The 27972-nt window shown below is 69.8% G+C and overlaps 3 protein-coding genes across 3 annotated transcripts; 2 read left to right on the top strand and 1 right to left on the bottom strand.

Moving 5' to 3' along the window:
- Positions 1-11: 11 nt before the first annotated feature.
- On the top strand, positions 12-12809 carry KREMEN2 (kringle containing transmembrane protein 2). The gene is given in 11 exon segments (XM_066984228.1): positions 12-156; positions 3634-3704; positions 3706-3779; positions 3781-3899; positions 5790-5914; positions 7130-7283; positions 9154-9218; positions 9220-9493; positions 10581-10652; positions 11270-11350; positions 12571-12809. Coding segments are annotated over 11 exon segments (1419 nt in total).
- A 2888-nt stretch (positions 12810-15697) lies between these two features.
- On the top strand, positions 15698-23543 carry PAQR4 (progestin and adipoQ receptor family member 4). The gene is given in 6 exon segments (XM_066984191.1): positions 15698-15944; positions 15946-16009; positions 20934-21100; positions 21102-21153; positions 22250-22446; positions 22448-23543. Coding segments are annotated over 6 exon segments (807 nt in total). The 5' UTR covers positions 15698-15854; the 3' UTR covers positions 22685-23543.
- PKMYT1 (protein kinase, membrane associated tyrosine/threonine 1) lies at positions 23538-27972 on the bottom strand. Its single transcript, XM_066984226.1, is given in 8 exon segments — positions 23538-23642; positions 23722-23796; positions 23886-24061; positions 24162-24334; positions 25827-25971; positions 25973-26152; positions 26154-26417; positions 27502-27972. Coding segments are annotated over 8 exon segments (1572 nt in total). The 3' UTR covers positions 23538-23554.

Below are 27972 nucleotides of genomic sequence, written 5' to 3'. Positions count from 1 at the left end.
GCCCTCACAAAATGGCGGCCGCGGGAGAAGGCGGGAAGGGGCGCCGGGCGCCGCCATCTTGGGCCCTGGAGGCGGCGGCCGCCATCTTGGGCCGCGACGAGGAGGAGCGCGGCGGCCACGTCGAGGGCCGGGGGGCCGGCAGCCGGCCGGGAGGCCGTTGGGAGGGAGCGGGAGCCCCCCACCCCCACCCCCACCCCGGGGCCCCGGGCGGGCCGGGACGCGTCGTGGCGGAGGCGCCGCCGCGCCGACGCGCTGGGGCTCGGCCCGCCGCCGGCTCGCAGCCGCCCGCCCCCGGCGCCATCTTGAGCCCCCCCCCCCCCCCCACGTGGCCACCCCAAGGGTCGACGGCGCCCCCGGCCTCCTTGGGACCCCCCCAATCCCCTTGGTCCCCCCCCCCCAGCTCCCTTGGGGGCCCCCCAACCTCTCAGGCCCCCCCCCCCAAGCTCTCGGGACTCCCCCCAACCCTCTTGGGACCCCCCAGCTCTTTCAGGACCCCCCCCCACCCCCCGACCTCTCGGGGTGCCCCCATCCCTCCCAGGACCCCCCCCCAGCCCCTTTGGGGGCCCCCCAGGGCCCCCCCGACCTCTTGGTTCCCCCCAGCACCCTTGGGCCCCCCCCCAGCACCCTTAGCTCCCCTTTAGCCCTCTCCGGACCCCCCCAACCTCTCACCCCCCCTTTATCCCTCTCAGCCCCCCCCCCAACCTCTCAGCCCCCCACCCCTCAGCCCCCCCCCCCTTTATCCCTCTCAGCCCCCCCCCCCAACCTCTTGGGACCCCCCCCCAACCTCTCAGCCCCCCCCCCCAACCTCTCAGCCCCCCCCAACCTCTCAGCCCCCCCCAACCCCTCAGCCCCCCCACCCCTCAGGACCCCCCCTTTACCCCCTTCTCAGCCCCCCCCCAACCCCCTCAGCCCCCCCCAACCCTCACCCCCCCCCCCCCTTACCCCCTCTCAGCCCCCCCCCCACCCCCTTAGTTCAGGGGGGGGTCCCACCGCGCACCGCGCGCCCCCAGGGGCATTCCCCGACGTGCCCCCACAAGCCCCCCCCCCCCCACCCACCCCCCCCCCACCCCCCACCCACCCACCCCCACCCCCCACCCACCACCTGCGTCCCCGGGGGCGCAGCAGGCCCTCCGCCCCCCCCCCGCCCCACCTCACCCCCCCCCCCCCCCCACCCCAAGGCTCCTCCTTCGCCCCCCCCCCCCAACACGAGGGAGCCGCCGCCGCGTGCCCGTCGCCCGTGGCCTCGGGGCCCCCCGTGCCCCCCCCCCCCCACCCATGGCGTGGGTCGCCACCCTCCTGCTCGCCCTGCGCTGCGCCGCCGGCCAGGACGGCGACGGGGACGGTGAGTGGGGGCCTTCCCCCCCTAAATTCCCAGTTGCTCCCAGTTTGGGACTGGGAGGGTGCTGGGGGAGCGCTGGGGGGGTGGGGGAGCGGGTTCGGGGGTCCGGAGTTGGGGGGGGGGCTGTAGGGTGGGGGTCTCTATAGAAGGGGGGGGGGCCTATACAATTGGGGGGGCCTATACAATTGGGGGGCCCTATGCAATTGGGGGGCAGGTGTTTGGGCCCTATAGAACGGGGGGGGTGCACGCGGCCGGGCCCTATAGAGCGGGGGCTTATGGATCTATAGGGTTGTAGGGCGGGGGGGTGGGGGTGAGGACCCTATGGAATTGGGGGGGGGTTACACAGGTATATGGGCCCTATAGAGTGGGGGGGCAGGGGTCCGGGCCCTATAGAATGGGGGGGTGGGGGTCCGGGCCCTATAGAATGTGGGGTGGAGGCGTGGGGGTCCGGGCCCTATAGAATGTGTGTGGAGGGGGAGGTCAGGGGTCCGGGCCCTATAGAGTGTTTGGGGGGTGGGGGTCCGGGCCCTATAGAATGAGGGGTGGAGGCGTGGGGGTCCGGGCCCTATAGAATGTGTGTGGGGGAGGTCAGGGGTCCGGGCCCTATGGAATGGGGGGTAGGGGTCCGGGGCCCTATAGAATGGGGGCGCAGGTGGCCAGGTCCTATAGAAGGCGGGGGTAGGGGTCCGGGGCCCTATAGAGTGGGGGGTGGGGGTCCAGGCCCTATGGGCTGTTGGGTGGAGGTGTGGGGTGCTAGGCCCTATAGAACACGTGGGGGGGGGGGGGGCGAGACGCGGGTATCTGGGCCCTATAGAATGGGGGGGCAAGTCTCCAGGACCTATAGAATGGGGAGGGGCAGGGGTTCAGGCCCTATAGAATGGGAGAGTAGGTGGCGAGGGTCATATAGCCTATAGGGTGGGGGTCCGGGATCTATATAGGGTGGAGGTGTGGGGGTCTGGGCCCTATAGGACGTGTGAGGGGTGTGGGGGGAGGCGCGGCTGTCCAGGCCCTATAGGACGGAGGGGAGCCAGGTGTTGGGGCCCTATAGAATGGGGGCGGGGGGGTGTCCGGACCCTATAGAATGGGGGCGGGGGGGGGGCCGGACCCTATAGAATGGGGGCAGGGGGGTGTCCGGGACCCTATAGAATGGGGGCGGGGGGGGTTTCCGGACCCTATAGAATGGGGGCAGGGGGGGGTGTCCGGACCCTGTAGAATGGGGGCGGGGGGGGGGGTCCGGACCCTATAGAATGGGGGCGGGGGGGTGTCCGGACCCTATAGAATGGGGGCGGGGGGTGTCCGGACCCTATAGAATGGGATGGGGGAGGTGTGGGTGTCCGGACCCTATAGAATGGGGGCGGGGGGGTGTCCGGACCCTACAGAATGGGGGCGGGGGGGTGTCCGGACCCTATAGAATGGGATGGGGGAGGTGTGGGTGTCCGGACCCTATAGAATGGGGGCGGGGGGGTGTCCGGACCCTATAGAATGGGGGCGGGGGGGTGTCCGGACCCTATAGAATGGGATGGGGGAGGTGTGGGTGCCCGGGCCCTATAGAATGGGGGGCGGCCCCATTGTGCGCCCGACCACATCTGGACGGGCAGCGACAGGTGCCGGGGGGGGGGGGGCAACAACTGGGCAGGCCCCTCCCCCCCCCAGCCCCCTCCGTCCCCCTGGGGACCCGCGTGTGGGGCTGCCCCCCCCCCAAAAAGGGGGTCTGACCCCAAAAAGGGGGGTGACCCCCAAAATGGGGGCTGACCCCCAACAAAAGGGGGGTGACCCCCAAAAAAAGGGGGCTGACACCCCAAAAAAGGGGGGTGACCCCCCAAAAAAGGGGGGGGGTGACCCCCAAAAAAGGGGGGTGACCCCCAACAAAAGGGGGGTGACCCCCAAAGAAAGGGGGGGTGACCCCCAAAAAAGGGGGGCTGACCCCCAACAAAAGGGGGGGTGACCCCCAAAAAAAGGGGACTGACAACCAACAAAAGGGGGGTGACCCCCAAAAAAGGGGGGGGGTGACCCCCAAAAAAGGGGGGTGATCCCCAAAAAAGGGGGCTGGCCCCCAAAAAAGGGGGGTGACCCCCAAAAAAAGGGGGCTGACCCCCAAAAAAGGGGGGTGACCCCCCCCAAAAAGTGGGGCTGACCCCCCAAAAAAAAGGGGGCTGACCCCCAAAAAAAGGGGGGTGAACCCCAAAAAAGGGGGTGAACCCCATTAAAGGGGGGGGTGACCCCCAAAAAAGGGGGGTGACCCCCAAAAAGGGGGAAAAGGGGGCTAACCCCCCCCCCCCCCCAAAACCCCGTAGGGCCGTCGGAGTGCTTCACCGTCAACGGGGCCGACTACCGGGGGGCGCAGAGCCGGACGGGGCCCGGCGGGGGGGGGGCGGCCGTGCCTCTTCTGGAACCAGACGCGGGCCCCGATGGCGGGGGGGGGGCGCCGCCGCCGGGGGCGGGGGGCTGGGCCCCCACAACCACTGCCGCAACCCCGACGGCGACGCGCGGCCCTGGTGCTACGTGGCCGAGGGCGAGGAGGGCGCCGAGTGGAAGTACTGCAACATCCCCTCCTGCCGCAGTGAGCGGGGGGCGGCTGGGGGGCGGGAGGGGGTTGGGGGGCGGTTGGGGGCAATAGGAGGGGGTTGGGGGGCGGTTGGGGGCAATAGGAGCGGGTTATGGGGCTTTGGGGGGCAATAGGAGGGGGTTGTGGGGCTTTGGGGGCAATAGAGGGGGTTATGGGGCGGTTGGGGGCAATAGGGTGGGTTTGGGGGGCAATAGAGGGGGTTATGGGGCTTTGGGGGGGCAATAGAGGGGGTTATGGGGCGGTTGGGGCAATAGGGTGGGTTTGGGGGGCAACAGGAGGGGGTTATGGGGTGGTTGGGGGCAATAGGAGGGGTTATGGGGCTTTGGGGGGCAATAGAGGGGGTTATGGGGCGGTTGGGGGCAATAGGGTGGGTTTGGGGGGCAACAGGAGGGGGTTATGGGGTGGTTGGGGCAATAGGAGGGGGTTATGGGGCTTTGGGGGGCAATAGAGGGGGTTATGGGGCGGTTGGGGGCAATAGGGTGGGTTTGGGGGGCAACAGGAGGGGGTTATGGGGTGGTTGGGGGCAATAGGAGGGGGTTATGGGGCTTTGGGGGGCAATAGGAGGAGGTTATGGGGCGGTTGGGGGCAATAGGAGGGGGTTTAGGGGGCAATAGAGGGGGTTATGGGGCTTTGGGGGGCAATAGGAGGGGGGTTATGGGGCGGTTGGGGGCAATAGGAGGGGGTTTGGGGGGGCAATAGAGGGGGTTACGGGGCTTTGGGGGCAATGGGGAGGGGTGGGGGGCAATAGGAGGGGGTTATGGGGGATTTGGGGGCAATAGAAAGGGTTTTGGGGCAGTAGGGGAGGTTGAGGGCATTAGAGGGGATTATGGGGGGCAGCAGAGGGGGCCTGGGGGGCATTAGAGGGGATGTTGGAGGGCAATAGGGGAGGTTGCGGGCAATAGAGGGGGTTATGGGGGGGGTTGGAGTCAGGATGGGGGAATGGGGGGCTACAGGGGCAATAAAGGGGCTGCGGGGGCAGTAGGGTCGCTGGGGGGGGTTACAGAGGGGGATTTGGGGTCCGTAAGGGGGCTGTGGGGGCAATAAAGGGGCTGTGGGGGCAATAAAGGGGCTGTAGGGTCTGTAAGGGGGCTGTGGGGGCAATAAAGGGTCTGTGGAGGCAATAAAGGGGCTGTAGGGTCTGTAAGGGGGCTGTGGGGCAATAAAGGGGCTGTGGGGGCAATAAAGGGGCTGTGGGGGCAATAAAGGGGCTGTGGAGGCAATAAAGGGGCTGTAGGGTCTGTAAGGGGGCTGTGGGGGCAATAAAGGGGCTGTGGGGGCAATAAAGGGGCTGTGGGGGCAATAAAGGGGCTCTGGGGGCAATAAAGGGGCTGTGGGGGCAATAGGGGACACTTGGGGGGGTTATAGGCGGGATTTGGGGTCAGTAGGGGGGATGTGGGGGTCTGTGGGGGTAACGAAGGGGCTATGGGGGCAATAAAGGGGCTGTGGGGGCAATAAAGGGGCCGCGGGGCAATAAAGGGGCTGTGGGGGCAATAAAGGGGCTGCGGGGGCAATAAAGGGGCCGTGGGGGCAATAAAGGGGCTGTGGGGGCAATAAAGGGCTGTGGGGGCAATAAAGGGGCTGTGGGGGCAATAAAGGGGCTGTGGGGGCAATAAAGGGGCTGCGGGGGGCAATAAAGGGGCTGTGGGGGCAATAAAGGGGCTGCGGGGGCAATAAAGGGGCCGTGGGGGCAATAAAGGGGCTGTGGGGGCAATAAAGGGGCCGCGGGGGCAATAAAGGGGCTGTGGGGGCAATAAAGGGGCTGTGGGGGCAATAAAGGGGCTGTGGGGGCAATAAAGGGGCCGCGGGGGCAATAAAGGGGCCGCGGGGGCAGTGGGGCCGCTGGGGGCGGGGAGCGGCGGGCGCGGTCTGAGGGCGGCCGCGCAGTGCCCGGCTTCGTGGGCTGCTTCGTGGACTCGGGCTCGCCGCCGGCGCTGAGCGGGGCCAGCGGCACCTCCACGCGCCTCACCGTGCCCCTCTGCCTGCGCTTCTGCCGCGGCCGCGGCTACGAGGTACGGCCCCGCCCCCCGGGACACGCCCCGAGAGGCCCCGCCCCCGGGGGTCACACCCTGATAAGCCCCGCCCCCATTGGGACACGCCCAGCTAGGCCCCGCCCCCGGGGGACACGCTCCCGATAGGCCCCGCCCCCGGGGGGACACGCCCAGCTAGGCCCCGCCCCGGGGGACACGCCCCGCTAGGCCCCGCCCCCGAGGGGACACGCCCCGAGAAGCCCCGCCCCCAAGGGGACACGCCCCACTAGGCCCCGCCCCCCGGGGACACGCCCCGATAGGCCCCGCCCCCAAGGGGACACGCTCCCGAGAGGCCCCGCCCCCAAGGGGACACGCCCCACTAGGCCCCGCCCCCGAGGGGACACGCCCCGATAGGCCCCGCCCCCAAGGGGACACGCCCCACTAGGCCCCGCCCCCGAGGGGACACGCCCCGAGAAGCCCCGCCCCCAAGGGGACACGCCCCACTAGGCCCCGCCCCCGGGGGACACGCCCCTGATAGGCCCCGCCCCCACCGGGACCCAGTGTCGCCCCATCACGGCCTGGGACCCCCCAGCCCCATAGCGCCCCCGGGACCCATAGACCCCCCATAGACCCCCCAGCCCCATAGCCCCCCCAACCCTCCCCAGCCCCATAGCCCCCCCACCCGCCTGCCCCATAGCCATCCCCCAGCCCCATAACCCCCCGTCCCCCAAAGCCCCCTACAGCCCCATAGCCCCCCCAGCCCTCCCCAGCCCCACATCCCCCCTACTCCCCCATCGCCCCCTTCCAGCCCCACATCTCCCTACATCCCCCCCACAACCCCCCAGCCCCACAGCCCCTAGAGCCCCACATCCCCCTCCTACCCCCCCAGCCCCACATCTCCCCCCAGCCCCACATCCCCCTCCTACCCCCCAGCCCCACATCTCCCCCCAGCCCCACATCCCCCTCCTACCCCCCAGCCCCACATCTCCCCACATCCCCCTCCTACCCCCCAGCCCCACATCCCCCTCCTACCCCCCAGCCCCACATCTCCCCACATCCCCTCCTACCCCCCAGCCCCACATCCCCTTCCTACCCCCCGCAGCCCCACATCTCCCCATATCCCCCTTCTACCCCCCAGCCCCACATCTCCCCCAGCCCCATAGCCCCCCTAGGGCCCCATATCCCCCTCCTACCCCCCAGCCCCACATCCCCCCCCCGGCCCCGGAGCGCGGCGCAGCGCCCCACAGGTGCCCGCAGTTGGCAGGGCTGGAGGCCGGCTACGCCTGCTTCTGCGGCCACGCCGGTGACCTGCGGCGGGGGCAGCGCGCCCGCACCGCCGAGTGCGACCAGGTGTGCTTCGGCAAGGCCAGCCAGCTCTGCGGCGGCGACGGCCGCCTCGCCGTGTACCACGGTGAGTCAGGGCGCTGCGGGCGCTGCGGGCGCTGCGGGCGCTGCGGGCACTGCGGGCGCTGCGGGCACTGTGGGCACTGCGGGCGCTGTGGGCGCTGCGAGCACTGCGGGCACTGCGGGCACTGCGGGCACTGCGGGCGCTGCGGGCACTGCGGGCACTGCGGGCACTGCGGGCACTGTGGGCACTGCGGGCGCTGTGGGCGCTGCGAGCACTGCGGGCACTGCGGGCGCTGCGGGCACTGCGGGCGCTGCGGGCGCTGCGGGCGCTGTGGGCGCTGCGGGCGCTGCGGGCGCTGCGGGCACTGTGGGCACTGCGGGCGCTGCGGGCGCTGTGGGCACTGCGGGCACTGCGAGCGCTGCGAGCACTGTGAGCGCTGTGGGCACTGCGGGCACTGCGGGCACTGGGAGCGCTGCAGGCACTGCGGGCGCTGTGGGCACTGCGAGTGCTGCGGGCACTGCGAGCGCTGCGGGCACTGCGGGCACTGCGGGCACTGCGAGCGCTACGGGCACTGCGAGCACTGCGGGCACTGCGGGCGCTGCGGGCGCTGCGGGCACTGTGGGCACTGCGGGCGCTGCGGGCACTGCGGGCGCTGCGGGCACTGTGGGCACTGCGGGCGCTGTGGGTTCTGCGGGCACTGCGGGCGCTGCGGGCGCTGGCGTTGCTGCGGTGCCCGGCGTAGGTGCTGGGTTGACCTGGCAGCCGAGGCTCTGGGGCTGGTTGCCATGGCGATGTTGCCATGGTGATGTTGCCACGGCGATGTTGCCATGGCGATGTTGCCACGGCGGTGGTGTGGTTGCCGTGGTGACCGCTGTGCGGGTCTCGGTTGCCATGGAGACATTGGGGGGGGGGTGGAGCTGCTGTGGGGATGTCGCCCTGGTGGTGGCACCGCCCCCTTGGTCGCCATGGCAACGCAGCCCCATGGTTGCCAGGGCAACACGAGCTCGTGGTTGTCATGGCAACACAGCCGCGCGGTTGCCATGGCGACAGTTTCGTGGTCCCTATAGCAACAGAGCCCCATCAGCCCCATCAGGTGTCCCGGTCTCCGTGGTGACACCAGCCCACGGTCGCCATGGCAACGCACCCTGACGGTCACCATGGCAACAAGCTCACGGTCGCCATGGCAACAGCCTCATAGCCCCTATAGCAACAAAACCGCCTGTAGCGTTGTCACCGCCTCGTGGGCCCCGTGGTGTCCTGGTCCCCGTGGTGCCACCGCCCCATGGCAACACCCCCACGGTCGCCATGGCAACACGCTGTCACGGTTGCTATGACAACACAGCCCCACGGTTGCCATGGCGACAGTTTCGTGGTCCCTATAGGAACACGGCCCGGCCGCCATGACACCACAGCCCCACGGTCGCCATGGCAACACGCTGCCACGGTTGCTATGACAACACAACCCCACGGTTGCCATGGCGACAGTTTTACGGTCCCTATAGCAACAGGGCTCCCGGCATCACTACGGTGTCTCAGTCCCGTGGTGTCACTGCCCCGTGGGGACACCCCACGGTGACGCCCCACGGCCGCCATGACACCACAGCCCCACGGTCGCCATGGCAACGCGCTGCCACGGTTGCTATGACAACACAGCCTCGCGGTTGCCATGGCGACGGTTTTACGGTCCCTATAGCAACAGGGCTCCCCGCATCACTGTGGTTGCTCAGTCCCATGGTGTCACTGCCCCATGGTGACACCCCCACGGTGACGCCCCACGGCCGCCATGACACCACAGCCCCACGGTCGCCATGGCAACGCGCTATCACGGTTGCTATGACAACACAGCCCCACGGTCGCCATGGCAACACCCCCGCGGTCGCCACGGCAACCCGGTCGCCACGGCAACCCACCCATCTCCCCTCCGCCTCCGCAGCCTGGGTGGGCGCGTGCCGCGCCAACAGCTCGGCGCCCTCGGGCGTCATCTACTCGCCGGGCTTCCCCCGACGACTACGGGCCGGACGCGGACTGCGCGTGGCGCCTGGGGGCGGGCGCGGGGGCGGCGCTGGAGGTGACGTTCCGCCTGTTCGACATCCGCGACCCCAACGACCGGCTGACGCTGCGCGACGCCCGCAGCCGCCGCCTGCTGGCCCAGTTCGACGGGCGCCGGCCCCCGCCCCCCGCCCGCGCCCTGCTGCTGCCCACCGAGGCGCTGGAGCTCACCTTCCGCTCCGACACCCTGCGGCACGCCCAGGGCTTCGCCCTCACCTACCGGCGTGAGCGGGGGGCGCCGGGGGGCCGGGGGGTTGGGGGCACTGGGGGATACTGGGGGATACTGGGGCGACTGGGGGATAACGGAGGGACTGGGAGATAACGGAGGGACTGGGAGATACTGGAGGGACTGGGAGATACTGGGGGACTGGGAGATACTGGAGGGACTGGGATGTGGGGACGTGGGGTGCTGGGGGATGTGGGGGGGACTGGGAGATACTGGAGGGACTGGGAGATACTGGAGGGACTGGGAGATAACGGAGGGACTGGGATGTGGGGACGTGGGGTGCTGGGGGACGTGGGGGTGTTGGGGGATGTGGGGGGCACTGGGGGATACTGGGGGGACTGGGAGATACTGGAGGGACTGGGAGATACTGGAGGGACTGGGAGATAACGGAGGGACTGGGATGTGGGGACGTGGGGTGCTGGGAGATACTGGGGGGACTGGGAGATACTGGAGGGACTGGGGGATACTGGAGAGACTGGGATGTGGGGACGTGGGGTGCTGGGGGGCGTGGGGGGTGTTGGGGGATGTGGGGGGCACTGGGGGATACTGGGGGGACTGGGAGATACTGGAGGGACTGGGAGATACTGGAGGGACTGGGATGTGGGGAGGTGGGGGGTGTTGGGGGACATGGGGGCACTGGGGGATACTGGGGGGACTGGGAGATAACGGCGGGACTGGGATGTGGGGACGTGGGGTGCTGGGGGACACGGGTGGGTGTTGGGGGATGTGGGGGGCACTGGGGGATACTGGGGGGACTGGGGTATACTGGGGGATACTGGGAGATACTGGAGGGACTGGGATGTGGAGACGTGGGGTACTGGGGGATGTTGGGGGGACTGGGAGATACTGGAGGGACTGGGAGATACTGGAGGGGACTGGGATGTGGGGACGTGGGGTGCTGGGGGACGTGGGGGTGTTGGGGGATGTGGGGGGCACTGGGGGATACTGGGGGAACTGGGAGATGCTGGGGACTGGGAGACGTGGGGCGCCCCGAGGGGTCTTCGGGGTCCCTGAGGGGTCTGTGGGGCCGGGGGGCAGTGACGCCGTGGGGCAGCCCCCGACCCCCCCCCTTTTCCCCCCAACAGGCGTCGCCGCGCCCCCCAGCGCCCCCAGCCCCACGGCGCCCCCCAGCCCCACGGCGCCCCACGGCACCCGAGGTGAGCAACGGGGGGGGGGGGAGGCTGTCTGTGGGGCTGCCCCACAGCTCGCCCCATAACCAGTGGGGGCTGCCCCACAGCTCGCCCCATAACTGACCCCATATCTATGGGGCCGCCCCACATCTCGCCCCATAACACCGTATCCGTGGGGCCGCCCCACATCTCGCCCCCATAACCCTGTACCTATGGGGCTGCCCCACGTCTCGCCCCATAACTGACCCCGTATCCGTGGGGCCGCCCCACATCTCGCCCCATAACCCCGTATCTGTGGGGCCGCCCCACATCTCACCCCATAACCCCATATCCATGGGGCCGCCCCACATCTCGCCCCCATAACTGACCCCGTATCCGTGGGGCCGCCCCACATCTCACCCCATAACCCCATATCTGTGGGGCCGCCCCACATCTCGCCCCATAACTGACCCCGTATCCGTGGGGCCGCCCCACATCTCGCCCCATAACCCCATATCCGTGGGGCCGCCCCACATCTCACCCCATAACTGACCCCGTATCCGTGGGGGCCGCCCCACATCCCGCCCCATAACTGACCCCATATCTGTGGGGCCGCCCCACATCTCGCCCCATAACTCACCCCATATCTGTGGGGCTGCCCCCAGCCGGGCTGAGCTACGCGGCCGCCGGCGCCTTCGTGCTGGGGCTGCTGCTGCTGCTGGGCCGACGCCCTGCGCCGCCGGTGAGTGGGGGGGGGGGGCCCCCAAAACTTGGGGGGCGCTGGGGGGGGGGGGCTTTGGGGTCCCTGTGTGGGTCTGGGGGGGGGGCTTTGGGGTCCCTCCCCCAATAATGGGGGGCGGGGGGGGTCACAGAATGGGGGTCCCAGTCCCCAAAAGGGGGTCGCTGGGGGGGTCCCGTTCCAGTTATGGGGTTTGGGGGGGGTCCCTGCCCCCTAAGTGGGGTCTTTGGGGGGGGGGGGGGGGGTCCCGTTCCTGGTTATGGGGTTTTGGGGGGGGTCCTGCATGAATTTGGGGGGGTCCCTGCCCCCTAAATGGGGTCTTTGGGGGGTCCCGTTCCTGGTTATGGGGTTTTTGGGGGGTCCTGCATTAATTTGGGGGGGGTCTCTGCCCCCTAAGTGGGTCTTCGGGGGGGGCCCATTCCAGTTATGGGGTCTTTGGGGGGGGGGGTCCTGCCCCCTAAGTGGGGGTCTTTGGGGGGTCCCGTTCCTGGTTATGGGGTTTTTGGGGGGTCCTGCATTATTTGGGGGGGGTCCCTGCCCCCTAAGTGGGGTCTTTGGGGGGTCCCGTTCCTGGTTATGGGGTTTTGGGGGGTCCCCGCCCCCTAAATGGGGTCTTTGGGGGGTCCAACTCCTGGTTATGGGGTTTTGGGGGGGGGGTCCCTTTGGGGTTATGGGGTCTTTGGGGGGGTCCCTGCCCCCTAAGTGGGGTCTTTGGGGGGTCCCGTTCCTGGTTATGGGGTGTTGGGGGGGTCCTGCAGGAATTTGGGGGGGTCCCTGCCCCCTAAATGGGGTCTTTGGGGGGGGGTCCCGTTCCTGGTTATGGGGTTTTGGGGGGGTCCTGCATGAATCTGGGGGGGTCCCTGCCCCCTAAGTGGGGTCGTTGGGGGGGGGGGAGATCCTGTTCCTGGTTATGGGGTTTTGGGGGGGGGTCCTCTGGGGTTATGGGGTCTTTGGGGGGGTCCCTGCCCCTAAGTGCGGTCTTTGGGGGGTCCAACTCCTGGTTATGGGGTTTTGGGGGGTCCCTGCCCCCTAAATGGGGTCTTTGGGGGGGGCCCATTCCTGGTTATGGGGTTTTGGGGGGGGGTCCCTTTGGGGTTATGGGGTTTCGGGGGGGTCCCCGCCCCCTAAGTGGGGTCTCGGGGGGTCCCTTCGTGGTTACGGGGTTTTGGGGTTGGGGGTGGGGGTCCCGCTCCCCCCCCCGCTGACGCTTCCTCCCCCCCCCCCCAGGCCCCGCGCCCTGCCCCCCCCGAAGGGCCGCGGCCCCCCCCTGCGGCTGCCTGGGGGAGGGGCAGCCCTGGGTGGTCTCGTACCGGCCCCACGGCCGCCCCACGGCGCCCCACGGCCGCCCCACGGCGCCCGAGGACGAGGATGAGGAGGAGGCCGCCGGCGGTAGGGGGGCGGCGGGGGACGAGCCCCCCGGGCCCAGCCCCCAGCCCTCCCTGCGCTCCCTCCTGCCCCATAGCTGAGCCTGCCCCACGGCTGCCCCACAACTGCCCCACGGCTGCCCCACAACTGCCCCACAGCCGCCCCATAACTGCCCCACGGCCGCCCCATAGCCACCCCATAGCTCCACGGCTGCCCCATGGCCACCACATGGCTGCCCCATAGTGCCCCATAACCACCCCACGGCTGCCCCATGGCCACCCCACAGCTGCCCATAGCCGCCCCATAGCTGCCCCATAGCTGCCCCATAGCTGCCCCATAGCCGCCCCATAGCTGCCCCACAGCTCCATTAAGTTATTGCTCGTGCTGCCACTGCCCCATAGCGGCCCTACAGCCGCCCCATAGCTGCCTCACGGCTGCCCCACGGCCACCCCATGGCTCCATGGCTGCCCCATAGCGCCCTATAGCCACCCTACAGCCGCCCCACAGCCTGCCCCATAGCTGCCCCACGGTTGCCCCATGGGTCCATGGCTGCCCCATAGCGCCCCATAGCTGCCCCATAGCCGCCCCATGGCTGCCCCATAGTTCCCCATGGCTGCCCCATAGCCGCCCCATGGCTGCCCCATAGCTGCCCCACAGCTGCCCCATGGCTGCCCCATAGCCACCCATTGGTGGCCCTATAGCCCCATGGCTACCCCATAACTGCCCCACGGCTGACCCATGGCTGCCCCATAGCCACCCGTTGGTGGCCCTATAGCCCCATAACTGCCCCACGGCTGACCCATGGCTGCCCCATAGCTCCGTGGCTGCCCCATAGCGCCCCATAGCCACCCCATAGCCACCCCACGGCTGCCCCATAGCTCCATGGCCGCCCCATAGCGCCCTATAGCCACCCTACAGCCGCCCCACAGCCTGCCCCATAGCTGCCCCACAGTCGCCCCATGGGTCCATGGCTGCACCATAGCTCCCCATAGCCGCCCCGTAGCGCCCTATAGCTGCCCCACAGCCTGCCCCATAGCTGCCCCATAGCTGCCCCACAGCTGCCCCACAGCTGCCCCACGGCTGCCCCACGGCTGCCCCATGGCTGCCCCATGGCTGCCCCACAGCTGCCCCATAGCTGCCCCATAGCTGCCCCACGGCTGCCCCATGGCTGCCCCATAACTGCCCCATAGCTGCCCCACAGCCTGCCCCATGGCTGCCCCATAGCCGCCCCACGGCTGCCCCATAGCTGCCCCATAGCTGCCCATGGCTGCCCCATAACTGCCCCATAGCTGCCCCATAGCTGCCCCATAACTGCCCCATGGCTGCCCCATGGCTGCCCCATGGCTGCCCCATAACTGCCCATAGCTGCCCCATAGCTGCCCCATGGCTGCCCCATAACTGCCCCATAGCTGCCCCATAACTGCCCCATGGCTGCCCCATGGCTGCCCCATAGCTGCCCTATAACTGCCCCATAGCTGCCCCATAGCTGCCCCATGGCTGCCCCATAACTGCCCCATAGCTGCCCCATAGCTGCCCCATAACTGCCCCATGGCTGCCCCATGGCTGCCCCATGGCTGCCCCATAACTGCCCCATAGCTGCCCCATAGCTGCCCCATGGCTGCCCCATAACTGCCCCATAGCTGCCCCATAGCTGCCCCATAACTGCCCCATGGCTGCCCCATGGCTGCCCCATAGCTGCCCTATAACTGCCCCATAGCTGCCCCATAGCTGCCCCATGGCTGCCCCATAACTGCCCGTAGCTGCCCCATAGCTGCCCCATAACTGCCCCATAGCTGCCCCATAGCTGCCCCATAGCCACCCCATAGCCGCCCCACGGCTGCCCCATAGCCGCCCCACAGCCTGCCCCACAGCCGCCCCCCGGCGCCGTCCTCGCCCGCCGCCACGCACTACCTGGGGCCGTCCCGAGGAGGAGGAGGAGGAGGAAGGGGGCGTGTCCCGGCTCATTTGCATACCCGCACACGATTGGCTGTGTGTAAACGACCCCGGTGTCCTTCCTCTTCCTGCAACCAGCGTGGGCGTGGCTATGCAAATGAGGGGGGGGGAGGGTGAACAGAACCCGGCCATATATGGCATGGTGGCCTTAAAGGGGCGGGGCTTAAAGGGGCGGGGCTTAAAGGGGGAGGAGCTTGGGCGGGGCATAAGGGGCGGGGCGATGACGTAGAGTTAAGGGCGGGGCTTAAAGGGGGAGGGGCTTGGGTGGTGTTTGGGGGCGGGGCTAAGGGGAAGGGGGGCTTTAAAGGGGCGGGGCTTCAGGGGCGGGGCTATGACGTAGAGGTAGGGGGCGGGGCTCAAAGTGGGCGTGGTCTAAGGGGGCGGGGCTTAAGGGGTGGGGCTCAAAGGGGGCGGGGCTAAGTGGAGCCGGTCTTAAAGGGACAGGGCCTAAAGGGGGTGGGGTTTAAGGGGCGGGGCTGAGATGTGAGGGGCGGGGCTTAAGGGGGCGTTGCTTGTAAGGGGCGGGGGCTTAAGGGGGTGGGGCTTAGAGGGGGCGGGGCTCAGGGAAGCCGGTCTTAAAGGACAGGGCCTAAAGGGGGCGGGGTTTAAGGGGCGGGGCTAAGAGGTGAGGGGCGGGGCCTAGACGGGCAGTGCCCAAAGGGGGCGTGGCTTAAAGGGGCGGGGCTTAAAGGGGGCGTGGCTTAAAGGGGGCGGGGCTAAGTGGAGCTGGTCTTAAAGGGACAGGGCCTAAAGGGGGCGGGGTTTGAGGGGCGGGGCTGAGATGTGAGGGGCGGGGCCTGAGGGGGCGTGGCCTGAAGGGGGCGTGGCTTAAGGGGGTGGAGCTTAAAGGGGCGGGGCTCGGGGGGCGGTCTTAAAGGGACAGGGCTTAAAGGGGGCGGGGTTTGAGGGCCGGGGACTGGGATGTGAGGGTGGGGGGCGGGGCTTAGAGGGGGGCGGGGTCTGGAGGGGGCGTGGCTTAGATGGGGGAGTGGCCTGGAGGGGGGCGTGGCTTAGTGGGGGCGGGGCCTGGAGGGGGCGGGGCTCAGGGGGGCCGGTCTTAAAGGGACAGGGCCTAAAGGGGGCGGGGTTTGAGGGCCGGGACCGGGATGCGCGGCTTAAAGAGGGAGGGGGGCGGGGCCTGAGGGGGGCGTGGCTTAGAGGGGGCGTGGCCTGGAGGGGCGTGTCCCGGGGCCATGGCGCCGCGGCTGCTGCCCTGGGCGAGCGCCCCCGAGCACCTGCGCTTCAACCCCTTCGTGCGGGGCGGGTACCGGCCCGCCTGCTCGGGGGGGGGGCTGCCTGCGGAGCCTCTTCTACCTGCACAACGAGCTGGGCAACATCTACAGCCACGGTGGGGGCGCTGGGGGGCTGGGGGGGGCTGGGGGGGGCTGGGGGGGAGTGGGGGGGCACTGGGAGGGGCTGGGGGGGGCTGGGGGGGCACTGGAGGGACTGGGGGGGGACTGGGAGGGACTGGGAGGGGCTGGGGGGGGACTGGGAGGGACTGGGAGGGGCTGGGGGGGGACTGGGAGGGACTGGGGGGGGCTGGGGGGGACTGGGGGGGGCGCTGGGGGGGACTGGGGGGGCGCTGGGGGGGACTGGGGGGGCGCTGGGGGGGGCTGGGGGGGGGACTGGGAGGGACTGGGAGGGGCTGGGGGGGCGCTGGGGGGGGACTGGGAGGGGACTGGGAGGGGCTGGGAGGGACTGGGGGGGGGACTGGGAGGGACTGGGGGGGGCACTGGGAGGGACTGGGGGGGGACTGGGAGGGACTGGGAGGGGCTGGGGGGGGACTGGGAGGGGACTGGGAGGGGCTGGGAGGGACTGGGGGGGGGACTGGGAGGGGACTGGGAGGGGACTGGGAGGGGACTGGGGGGGTTACGGGGCGCTGGGGGGCACTGGGAGGGGCTGGGGGGACGGGGAGGGGTTACAGGGCGCTGGGGGGGCACTGGGAGGGGACTGGGAGGGCTGGGGGGGCGGGGAGGGGGCTGGGGGAGATTATGGGGCTTTGGGGGGGCTGGGAGAGATTATGGGGCACTGGGAGGGACTGGGGGGGCACTGGGAGGGGGGCTGGGAGAAATTATGGGACACTGGAGGAGGACTGGGAGGGGGCGGGGGGGGACTGGGAGGGGGCTGGGGAGATTACGGGGCACTGGGAGGGACTGGGGGGCACTGGGAGGGACTGGGAGGGGGCAGGGGGGGACTGGGAGGGGGCGGGGAGAGATTACAGGGCACTGGGAGGGACTGGGGGGCACTGGGAGGGACTGGGAGGCGGCGGGGGGGCACTGGGAGGGGGTGGGGGGGCACTGGGAGGGGGCTGGGAGAGATTATGGAGTGCTGGGAGGGGACTGGGGGGCACTGGGAGGGACTGGGGAGTCACTGGGAGAGATTACAGGTTACTGGGAGGGAGCTGGGGGGGCTGGGAGAGATCATGGGGCACTGGGGGGCACTGGGAGGGACTGGGAGGGATTTACAGGGCACTGGGAGGGGGCTTGGGGAGTGCTGGGAAGGACTGGGAGGGAATTGGGGGGCAACTGGGGGGGACTGGGAGGGACTGGGAGGGACTGGGAGGCCAGTGGGGGGGCGCTGAAGGAGACTGGGAGAGATGATGGGACACTGGAGGTGACTGGGAGAGACTGGGGAGCGACTGGGAGTAATGGGGGAGACTGGGGGGTTACTGGGAGAGACTGAGGGTTACTGGGAGAGACTGGGGGGGTTACTGGGAGAGGACTGGGGGGTTACTGGGAGTGACTGGGGGGTCCTGGGAGGCTCTGGGGGGTGACTGGGAGAGATTGTGAGGCACTGGGAGGGACTGGGGGGTTACTGGGAGAGACTGGGGGGGTTACTGGGAGAGACTGGGGGGTTACTGGGAGAGACTGGGGGGGTTACTGGAGAGACTGGGGAGTTACTGGGAGAGACTGGGGGGTTACTGGGAGAGACTGGGGGGTTACTGGGAGGGACTGGGGAGCACTAAGAGGCACTGGGGGCCGACTGGGAGGCACTGGGGGGGACTGGGAGGCGCCGAGGGTCTCACTGGGGGACACTGGGAGCCCTGACTGGAAGACACTGGGGGACACTGGGAGACACTGGGGGAGACTGGGAGACACTGGGAGCCCTGACTGGGGACCCTCCCTCCCCAGTGCCCTGAAATGGGATCCCAGTTACCACAACTGGGACCTACTGGGACGACCCCAGTGCTCTTAAATGGGATACGCCCAGTGCCTCCCAGTGCCTCCCAGTGCCCCCAGTATGCATAGCTGGGCTGCCCCCAGTGCCTATAATGGGACACCCCAACACCTCCCAGTGCCCCCAGGTCCTCCCAGTACCCCTGGTACCCCTAACTGGGACTGCCCCAGTGCCTCCCAGTGCTCCCAGCGCCTCCCAGTGCTCCCAGTGTCCCCAGTCCCCATAACTGGGATGCCCCCAGTGCCCATAACAGGACACCCCAGTGCCCCCACAGCCTCCCAGTGCCCCCAGTGCCCCAGTACCCGTAACTGGGACTCCCCCAGTGCCCCAGTACCCGTAACTGGGACTCCCCCAGTGCCCCAGTACCCTTAACTGGGACTCCCCCAGTGCCCAGTACCCGTAACTGGGACTCCCCCAGTGCCCAGTACCCGTAACTGGGACTCCCCCAGTGCCCCAGTACCCTTAACTGGGACTCCCCCAGTGCCCCAGTACCCGTAACTGGGACTCCCCCAGTACCTCCCAGTGCTCCCAGTGCCACCAGTGCCCCCAGTATCTGTAACTGGGACCCTCCCAGCGCCTCCCAGTGGCCCCAGTATCTGCAACTGGGACCCTCCCAGTGCCCCCAGTACCTCCCAGCATCCCCAGTATCTGCAACTGGGACCCTCCCAGTGCTCCCAGTGCCCCCGGTACCCTTAACTGGGCCTCCCCCAGCGCCTCCCAGTGCCCCTGGTACCTCCCAGTACCTCCCAGTGCCCGCAGTATCTGCAACTGGGACCCTCCCAGTGCCCCCCAGCGCCCCCAGTACCCGTAACTGGGACTCCCCCAGTACCTCCCAGTGCCTCCCAGTGCCCCCAGTACCCCTGGTACCCCTAACTGGGACTGCCCCAGTGCCTCCCAGTGCTCCCAGTACCCTTAACTGGGACTCCCCCAGTGCCCCCAGTGCCCCAGTACCTGTAACTGGGACTCCCCCACTACCTCCCAGTGCTCCCAGTGTCCCCAGTACCCTTAACTGGGACTCCCCCAGTACCTCCCAGTGCTCCCAGTGTCCCCAGTACCCTTAACTGGGACGCCCCCAGCACCTCCCAGTGCTCTCAGTGCCTCTCAGTACCTCCCAGTGCCCCCAGTATCTGCAACTGGGACCCTCCCAGTGCCTCCCAGTGCCCCCAGTACCTCCCAGTGCCCCCAGTATAGTAACTGGGACCCTCCCAGTGCCTCCCAGTGCCCCTAGTACCCCTAACTGGGACTCCCTCAGTACCTCCCAGTACCTCCCAGTACCCCCCAGTGCTTCCCAGTGCCCCAATACCCATAACTGGGACTCCCCCAGTACCTCCCAGTACCTCCCAGTGCCCCCAGTATGTGCAAATGGGACCCTCCCAGTACCTCCCAGTGCCTCTCAGCGCCCCCAGTACCCATAACTGGGATGCCCCCAGTGCCTCCCAGCGCCCCCAGTACCCTTAACCAGAACTCCCCCAGTACCTCCCAGTGCTCCCAGTGCCCCCAGTATCTGCAACTAGGACCCTCCCAGTGCCCCCAGTGCCTCCCAGCACACCCAGTACCCTTAAATGGGACTCCCCCAGTACCTCCCAGTGCCTCCCAGTGCCTCCCAGCGCCCCCAGTATCTGCAACTGGGACCCTCCCAGTGCCCCCAGTACCTCCCAGTGCCTCCCAGTGCCCCCAGTACCCGTAACTGGGACTCCCCCAGTACCTCCCAGTGCCTCCCATTGCCCCCAGTACCCTTAACTGGGACGCCCCCAGTATCTCCCAGCACCTCCCAGTGCTCCCAGTGCCCCAGTACCCTTAACTGGGACTCTCCCAGCACCTCCCAGTGCTCCCAGTGCCCCCAGTATCTGCAACTGGGACCCTCCCAGTGCCCCCAGTACCTCCCAGTGCCCCCAGTACCCGTAACTGGGACTCTCCCAGTACCTGCCAGTGCCTCCCAGTACTCCCAGTGCCTCCCAGTGCCCCCAGTACCTTCCAGCACCCCCAGTACCCCTAACTGGGATGCCCCCAGTACCTCCCAGCGCCCCCAGTACCCTTAAATGGGACTCCCCCAGTACCTCCCAGTACCTCCCAGTACCTCCCAGATACCTCCCAGTGCCTCCCAGTGCCCCCAGTACCCATAACTGGGACGCCCCCAGTACCTCCCAGTGCCCCCAGTGCCTCCCAGCGCCCCCAGTACCTGTAACTGGGACCCTCCCAGTGCCCCCAGTGCCTCCCAGCGCCCCCAGTACCCATAACTGGGACTCTCCCAGTACCTCCCACTACCTCCCAGTACCTCCCAGTGCCCCAGTACCTGTAACTGAGACTCCCCCAGTACCTCCCAGTACCTCCCAGTGCCTCCCAGCGCCCCCAGTACCCTTAACCAGAACTCCCCCAGTACCTCCCAGTGCCTCCCAGTGCCCCAGTACCCGCAACTGGGACCCTCCCAGCACCTCCCAGTACCTCCCAGTGCCTCCCAGTGCCCCCAGTACCTTCCAGCAACCCCAGTACCCCTAACTGGGACGCCCCCAGTACCTCCCAGCGCCCCCAGTACCCTTAAATGGGACTCCCCCAGTACCTCCCAGTACCTCCCAGATACCTCCCAGTGCCTCCCAGTGCCCCCAGTACCCCTAACTGGGACTCCCCCAGTACCTCCCAGTACCTCCCAGCGCCCCCCAGCGCCCCCAGTACCCGCAACTGGAACCCTCCCAGCACCTCCCAGCGCCCCCCAGCGCCCCCAGTACCCATAACTGGGACGCCCCCAGCACCTCCCAGTACCTCCCAGTGCCTCCCAGCGCCCCCAGTACCCTTAACCAGAACTCTCCCAGTGCCCCCAGTATCTGTAATTGGGACCCTCCCAGTAGCTCCCAGTACCTCCCAGTGCCTCCCACTGCCCCAGTACCCTTAAGTGGGACACTCCCAGCACCTCCCAGTGCCCCCAGTATCTGCAACTGGGACCCTCCCAGTGCCCCCAGTGCCCCCAGTACGTCCCAGTGCCCCCAGTACCCCTAACTGGGACCCTCCCAGCACCCCCCAGCGCCCCTAGCACCCACAACCGGCCCCCCGCTCCCCGCCGCCCACTAACAGTCCCCCCCCCTCCCGCCCCCCCCACCCAGGGGTGCCGCTGGTGGCCTTCGCGCTGCTGGTGCCGGGGGCGCTGCCGGGGGCGCCGGGCGCGGTGTGGTGGCTGGGGGCGGGGCACCGGGCGGCGCTGGCGCTGGCGCCGCTGGGCAGCGTGCTCTACCACCTCTTCATGAGCCACCGCCGCGGCGCCCGCCTCTACCCGCCGCCTCCTGGCCGCCGACCTGGCCGGCGTCGCCGCCGCCAACGCGCTGGGTGAGCGGGCGGGGCCTGGGGGCGGGGCCTAGGGGAGGGGGCGGGGTCAAGGGGGCGGGGTCTGGGGTAGGATCGGGGGGGCGAGGATGGAGTGGGCGGGGCCTAGAGGTGGTGGGCGGGGCGTGGCAGGAGGTGGGCGGGGGTCTGGGGGTGGTGGGCGGGGGCTGGAGGTGGTGGGCGGGGCCTACTGGTGATGGGCGGGGGCTACTGGTGGTGGGCGGGGCCTATGGGTGGTGGGCGGGGTGTGGCAGGAGGTGGGCGGGGTCTGGGGGTGGTGGGCGGGGCCTACTGGTGATGGGCGGGGCCTACTGGTGATGGGCGGGGCCTACTGGTGATGGGCGGGGCCTACTGGCGGTGGGCGGGGCCTACTGGTGGTGGGCGGGGTCTGGAGGTGGTGGGCGGGGCGGGGCAGGAGGTGGGCGGGGTCTGGGGTGGGCGGGGCTTGGTTGGTTGAGTAGGGATTGGGTGGGATTGGGTGGGGGGGCGGGGCTTGCTTGGGGTCAAAGGGGATTGGTTGGTCGGCCATGGATGGGGCGTGGCCCGCTGGCGGTTGGCCAAGCGGCCATCTTGGGTACACCCCTCCCATCCCATTGGCCGAGCGGCCATCTTGGGCACACCCCTCCCATCCCATTGGCCGAGCGGCCATCTTGGCCCCACCCCTCCCATCCCATTGGCCGAGCGGCCATCTTGGGCACACCCCTCCCATCCCATTGGCCAAGCGGCCATCTTGTGCCCACCCCTCCCATCCCATTGTCCAAGCGGCCATCTTGGCCCCACCCCTCCCATCCCACTGGCCAAGCGGCCATCTTGGGCACACCCCTCGCATCCCATTGGCCAAGTGGCCATCTTGTGCCCACCCCTCCCATCCCATTGGCCAAGCGGCCATCTTGGGCACACCCCTCCCATCCCATTGGCCGAGCGGCCATCTTGAGCACACCCCTCCCATCCCACTGGCCGAGCGGCCATCTTGCGCCCACCCCATCGGCCAACCGCCCCCTCCCCCACCCCCACCGACCAACCCCCTTGACTGGGCGGTCCCTCCCCCCAGCCCCGCCCCCTCCTCACCCCTCCCCCCCCCCCCCCCTTTCTCCCCCAGGAGCCGTGCCCATCATCTACTGCTGGCTGCCGTGCCAGCCCTGGCCCCGCGGCGCGGCGCTGGCCGCCTACGGCCTCCTGTGCCTGCTGGCGCTGCGCAGCGCCATCACGGCCGGCTCCAGCGCCCGGCGCCTCGGCTCCTTCGCCGGCCCGGCCCTGTTCCGCCTGCTGGTGCTGGGGCTGCGCGCGGCGGGGCTGGGGGGGCGGCGCGCCGGGGGCGCTGGGCTGCTACGGCCGCATGGACGCGCTGGCGCTGCTGGGGGGCGCCGTCAACGCCGCCCGCGTGCCCGAGCGCTGGAGCCCCGGGCGCTTCGACTACTGGGGCAACAGCCACCAGGTGATGCACGTGCTGGTGGTGCTGGCGCTGCTGCACCTGCACTGGGGCGTGGCCCAGGACCTGCACTGGGTGGTGCGGAACCCGTGCCCCGGCCAATGACGAGCCGCCCCGACCCCGCCCCGCCCCGGCCCGGCGGCCAACGGGAGCGCGCGATGCGGGCGGGTGGAGCCGTTGGCCGGTGGGACGCACGGTGCGGCCGGGTAGACTTGGAGGCCGAGAGGCGTCGCGGGACTGTCGGCCAATCAGGGTTGTCGGCCAATCTGCGTTGCCATAGGACGGCCAATCAGCATTGGCAGGCCACTAGCTGATCGGCAGCTGACCCACCAGCCAATCAGCATCCTCGATCCACCACTACCCAATCGGCAGCTGATCCGCCAGCCAATCATCATCCTCAATCCACCACTAGCCAATCGGCAGCTGATCCGCCAGCCAATCAGCATCCTCGATCCACCACTAGCCAATCGGCAGCTGATCCGCCAATCAGCATCCTCGATCCACCACTAGCCAATCGGCAGCTGACCCGCCAGCCAATCAGCATCCTCGATCCACCAGATGATCACCGTCGTCAGCCCGCCAGCCAATCAGCGCTCTCGATTTCCCGGCCAATTGCCATCTCTCATCATCTGCCGGCCAATCAGCACTCTGGACTTCTGAGCCAATCGGCATTGCCAGCCTCCTAGCCGGCTCTCCGCCAGCCAATCAGCATCGTTCACCGTGCCGCCAGCCAATCAGCACTCCCCACCTCCTCCTCGATGTTGCCATCCCGCTCACCAGCCAATCAGAGCCCTCGCTGCCCTCCCACCAGCCAACCCCCATCTCCGGCCCGCAAGCGTCGCGTTTCCAACCGGCCAGTCACAACTCTCGCTGCCGCCCCGCCAGCCAATCAGCGCTCCTCCCCGCCACCGCGCCGTCCAATCAGCGCCCAGCGCAGCCAATAAAGCGGAGCCGTGGGGGCGGAGCCGTGGGGTTTTATTGGGCGCCGCCGGCCTCCGGCTCCTCCTCGAAGGTGAGGGTGCGGCGCAGGCGCCCCACGGCCGTGGGGCTGCCCTCGGGGGACCTGCGGGCGATGTGGGGCTGAGACGTGGGGCGGGGATGTGGGGCGGGGACGTGGGGCGGGGACGTGGGGCGGGGCTCACCTGGTGCCGCGGGGCGGCGACGCTCCGTGCCGCGGGGTGCTGCAGGGGGACGCGGTGCGGGGGAAGGTGGAGGGGCTGCGGGGACAGCGGGGGTCAGGGCGTGGGGCTCCCCGCGGCCCCAGCCCCACGGCGCGCCCCACGGCGCGCCCCACAGCGCCACTCACCTCCCTGGCGCGCCGCCGACCCACCGCACCTCCTCCTCCTCCTCCTCGTCCCAGTCAATGCCGGGGGGTGGCAGCGGGGAGCGGGGCGGGGTGGCCGGGGGGCGCCGCCAGGGCGCCGTGCCCCATAGCACGCCCCATAGCGCGCCCCACACCCACCGGAGGGCGGCCCGGCAGCCCTAGGGGAGACGGGGACGCGGTGAGCGCGGTGGGGGGTGGGGGCACGGGGCGTGGTGGCGGTGCCGTGGGGCGTGCCGTGGGGCGCGCCGTGGGGCTGACCTCCATCAGGCGCGCCCCACGGCGCAGCCCCTCGTCGGCCAGGCGGGTGAGGGCCCGCCAGCGCCCGGCGCGCCGCAGCGGCGCCGTCCGCAGCAGGGCCTCGGCCGAGGGGCGGCGCTGGGGGTCGGGCTCCAACATGGCCGCCAGCAGCTCCCGCAGCTCCGGGGTGAGCCCTGCGCGACCCGCCGGGGGGCGGGGGGGGGGGGGTTAAAGGGGGGGTAACGGGGGGGGTTGGGGGGCAAAGGGGGGGGGTGGGGGGGTGCAGGGACCCAACGATGGCCATGGGGACCCAATGGGTGACACCGGGACCCAACCACGGCCATGGGGACCCAACGGGGACCCAAGGGCCCGACCATGGCCAAGGGCACCCAATGGGTGACAAAGGGACCCAACCATGGTCATGGGGACCCAGGGATGACCCAGGGACCCAACGGGTGACCCAGGGACCCAACGGGTGTCACAGGGACCCAACGGGTGTCACAGGGACCCAACCACACCCAGGGGGACACAACCATGGACATGGGGACCCAACCACACCCAAGGGGACCCAACGGGTGTCACGGGGACCCAACCACACCCAAGGAGACCCAACGGGGGACCCAAGGGCCCGACCACGGCCAAGGGGGGACCCAACCACGGACCCAATGGGTGACGAAAGGACCCAACCACACCCACGGGGACCCAACGGGTGTCACGGGGACCCAACGGGTGTCATGGGGACCCAACCACACCCAGGGGGACCCAACGGGTGACCCAAGGGCCCAACCGTGGCCAAGGGGACCCAACCACAGACCCACCGGGTGATGCAGGGACTCAACCACACCCACGGGGACCCAACCATGGTCATGGGGACCCAATGGGTGACCTGGGGCCCCAACCACACCCATGGGGACCCAACCATGGTCATGGGGACCCAACGGGTGACACAGGGACCCAACCACACCCACGGGGACCCAACCACACCCAAGGGGACCCAATGGGTGACCTGGGGACCCAACCACACCCACGGGGACCCAACCATGGTCATAGGGACCCAAAGGGTGACCCGGGGACCCAATGGGTGACATGGGGACCCAACCACACCCAAGGGGACCCAACCATGGCCAAGGGGACCCAACCACGGACCCACCGGGTGACCCGGGGACCCAACCACACCCATGGGGACCCAACCACACCCAGGGGAACCCAACCATGGTCATGGGGACCCAACGGGTGTCACGGGGACCCAACGGGTGACACGGGGACCCAACCACACCCAAGGGGACCCAATGGGTGACCCAGGGACCCAACCACACCCACGGGGACCCAACCACACCGAAGGGGACCCAATGGGTGACACGGGGACCCAACCACACCCAAGGGGACCCAACCATGGTCATGGGGACCCAATGGGTGACCCGGGGACCCAACCACACACACGGGGACCCAACCATGGTCATGGGGACCCAATGGGTGACACGGGGACCCAACCACACACACGGGGACCCAGTGGGTGACCCAGGGACCCAATGGGTGACACGGGGACCCAACCGCACCCAAGGGGACCCAACCACACCCACGGGGGACCCAATGGGTGACCCAGGGACCCAACCACACCCAAGGGGACCCAACCACACCCACGGGGACCCGCCGGGTGCCCCCGCCCCACCCCCCCCCCCGTCTCACCTCGCGCCATGTCGGGGGGCAGCCCCCCCCGCCGCAGCTCCTGCCAGCCCTCCCCGGCCGCCGGCAGCTCCCTCCCCGCCGCCACCTCCAGCAGCGTCAAGCCCAGGCTGAAAACGTCGGCGGGGGGCCCGGCCGCCCTCGGCCCCCCCCCCCAGCACCTCGGGGGCCAGGTACCGGGGGTCCCCTTCCCCCCCCCCGCCCTCCCCCAGCAGCCCGAAGTCGGCCAAGCGGACGCCGCCGGGGCCCAGCAGCGCGTTGGCCGGCTTGACGTCGCCGTGCGCCATGCGGCGGGCGTGGAGGTGCCGCAGCGCCTGCAGCAGGTCCCCAGAGGTACGCCAGCGCCCGCCACGCGGGGAGGGGGCCGCGCCCCGCCGCCGCCCCGCCGAGGCTGCCCCCCGGGCACAGCTCGCTCTGCAGGTACAGCACCCCCCGCTCCTCCCACGCCGCCACCAGCCCCACGCACTGCGGGTGCCGCCCCACGGCGCGGTGCCGCCGAGCCTCGGCCAGCGCCCGGCGGCGGTCGCGGGGCCCGCGGAAGGGCCGCGTGGTTCGCTTCACCGCGTAGAGCGCGCCGTCCTCCCGGCTGCGCACCTGCGGGGGGCGGGGGGGGGGGTTAGAGGGGGCGCGACCCATGGTGCGACCCACGGCGCGACCCACGGCGCAACCCGCGGCGGGACCCATAGCTCAGTACCACGGCTCAGCCCCATGGATCAGCCCATGGATCAGCGCCATGGATCTACCCTACGGCTCTGCCCCACAGCGCACCCCATGGCTCAGCCCCACAGCTCTGCCCCACAGCGTGCCCCACAGCGTGCCCCATAGCTCATCCCCATGGTTCTACCCTATGGCTCTGCCCCACAGCGAGCCCCATGGCTCTGCCCCACGGCGTGCCCCATGGCTCTGCCCCATGGTTCTACCCTATGGCTCTGCCCCATGGCGTGCCCCACAGCCCAGCCCCATGGCTCAGCCCCATGGTTCTACCCTATGGCTCTGCCCCACAGCATGCCCCACAGCATGCCCCACAGCTCATCCCCATGGCTCAGCCCCACAGCTCTGCCCCGCAGCGTGCCCCATAGCTCTAGCCTATGGCTCTGCCCCACAGCGAGCCCCGTGGCTCTGCCCCATGGCGTGACCCACAGCTCTGCCCCATAGCTCATCCCCATGGCTCAGCCCCACGGTTGTACCCTATGGCTCTGCCCCACGGCATGCCCCACAGCTGATCCCTGTGGCCCTGCCCCATGGCGTGCCCCACAGCCCAGCCCCACGGCTCAGCCCCATGGTTCTACCCTACGGCTCTGCCCCACAGCGAGCCCCGTGGCTCTGCCCCATGGCATGCCCCACAGCTCAGCCCCACAGCGTGCCCCACAGCGTGCCCCATGGCTCAGCCCCACAGCTCAGCCCCACGGCTCAGCCCCATGGTTCTACCCTACGGCTCTGCCCCACAGCGTGCCCCATAGCTGATCCCTGTGGCTCTGCCCCACGGCGTGCCCCACAGCCCAGCCCCACGGCGTGCCCCATGGTTCAGTCCCATGGTGTGCCCCACAACTTAGCCCCACGGCTCTGCCCCACAACTCTCTGCCCCACGGCTCTGCCCCACACCCCAGCCCCACGGCCCAGCCCCACACCCCAGCCCCACACCCCTGCCCCACGGCCCAGCCCCACGGCCCTGCCCCACCTTGTAGACCTCTCCGAAGGAGCCTCGGCCCAGCGTGCCCAGCAGCTGGAAGCACTGCTGGAAGAAGGTCTGGGGGCGCCGGGGGTCGTAGACGCGGCTGTGGGGCAGCCCCCCCCTGCCCCACGGCGGATCCGGGGGGCGCCACCACGCTGCGGGGGCCCCGGCCCCACACGGGGGGCGGCGTGGGGCGGCCCCCCAGGCAGCGGCTCTGGCTGCGGGGCCGAGCGGGGCGGCCCGGGGGGGGCGTGGGGACGTTGCCGGGGGGGGACGGCGGGGACATGGTGGGGGGGCGGCGGCGCTGTGGGGCGCGGGGTCAGGGCTCGGACCCACGGCGCCCCATAGCGGGCCTGCCCCATAGATCCCGGGTGCTCCCCCCCCCCCCAAAGCCGTCCCAGCCCCATAGATCTGCCCCCCCCCAGCCCCAAAACCCAGCCCCCCATTGCCCCGTAGCCCCCAGCCCCACAGCCCCAT

The sequence above is a fragment of the Anser cygnoides genome, chromosome 28 (genome assembly GCF_040182565.1).
Source record: "Anser cygnoides isolate HZ-2024a breed goose chromosome 28, Taihu_goose_T2T_genome, whole genome shotgun sequence".
In the NCBI taxonomy this organism is placed as follows: Eukaryota; Metazoa; Chordata; class Aves; order Anseriformes; family Anatidae; genus Anser; species Anser cygnoides.
The sequence above is the reverse complement of the archived record's forward strand: the minus strand, read 5'-3'. Positions and strand labels throughout refer to the sequence as shown.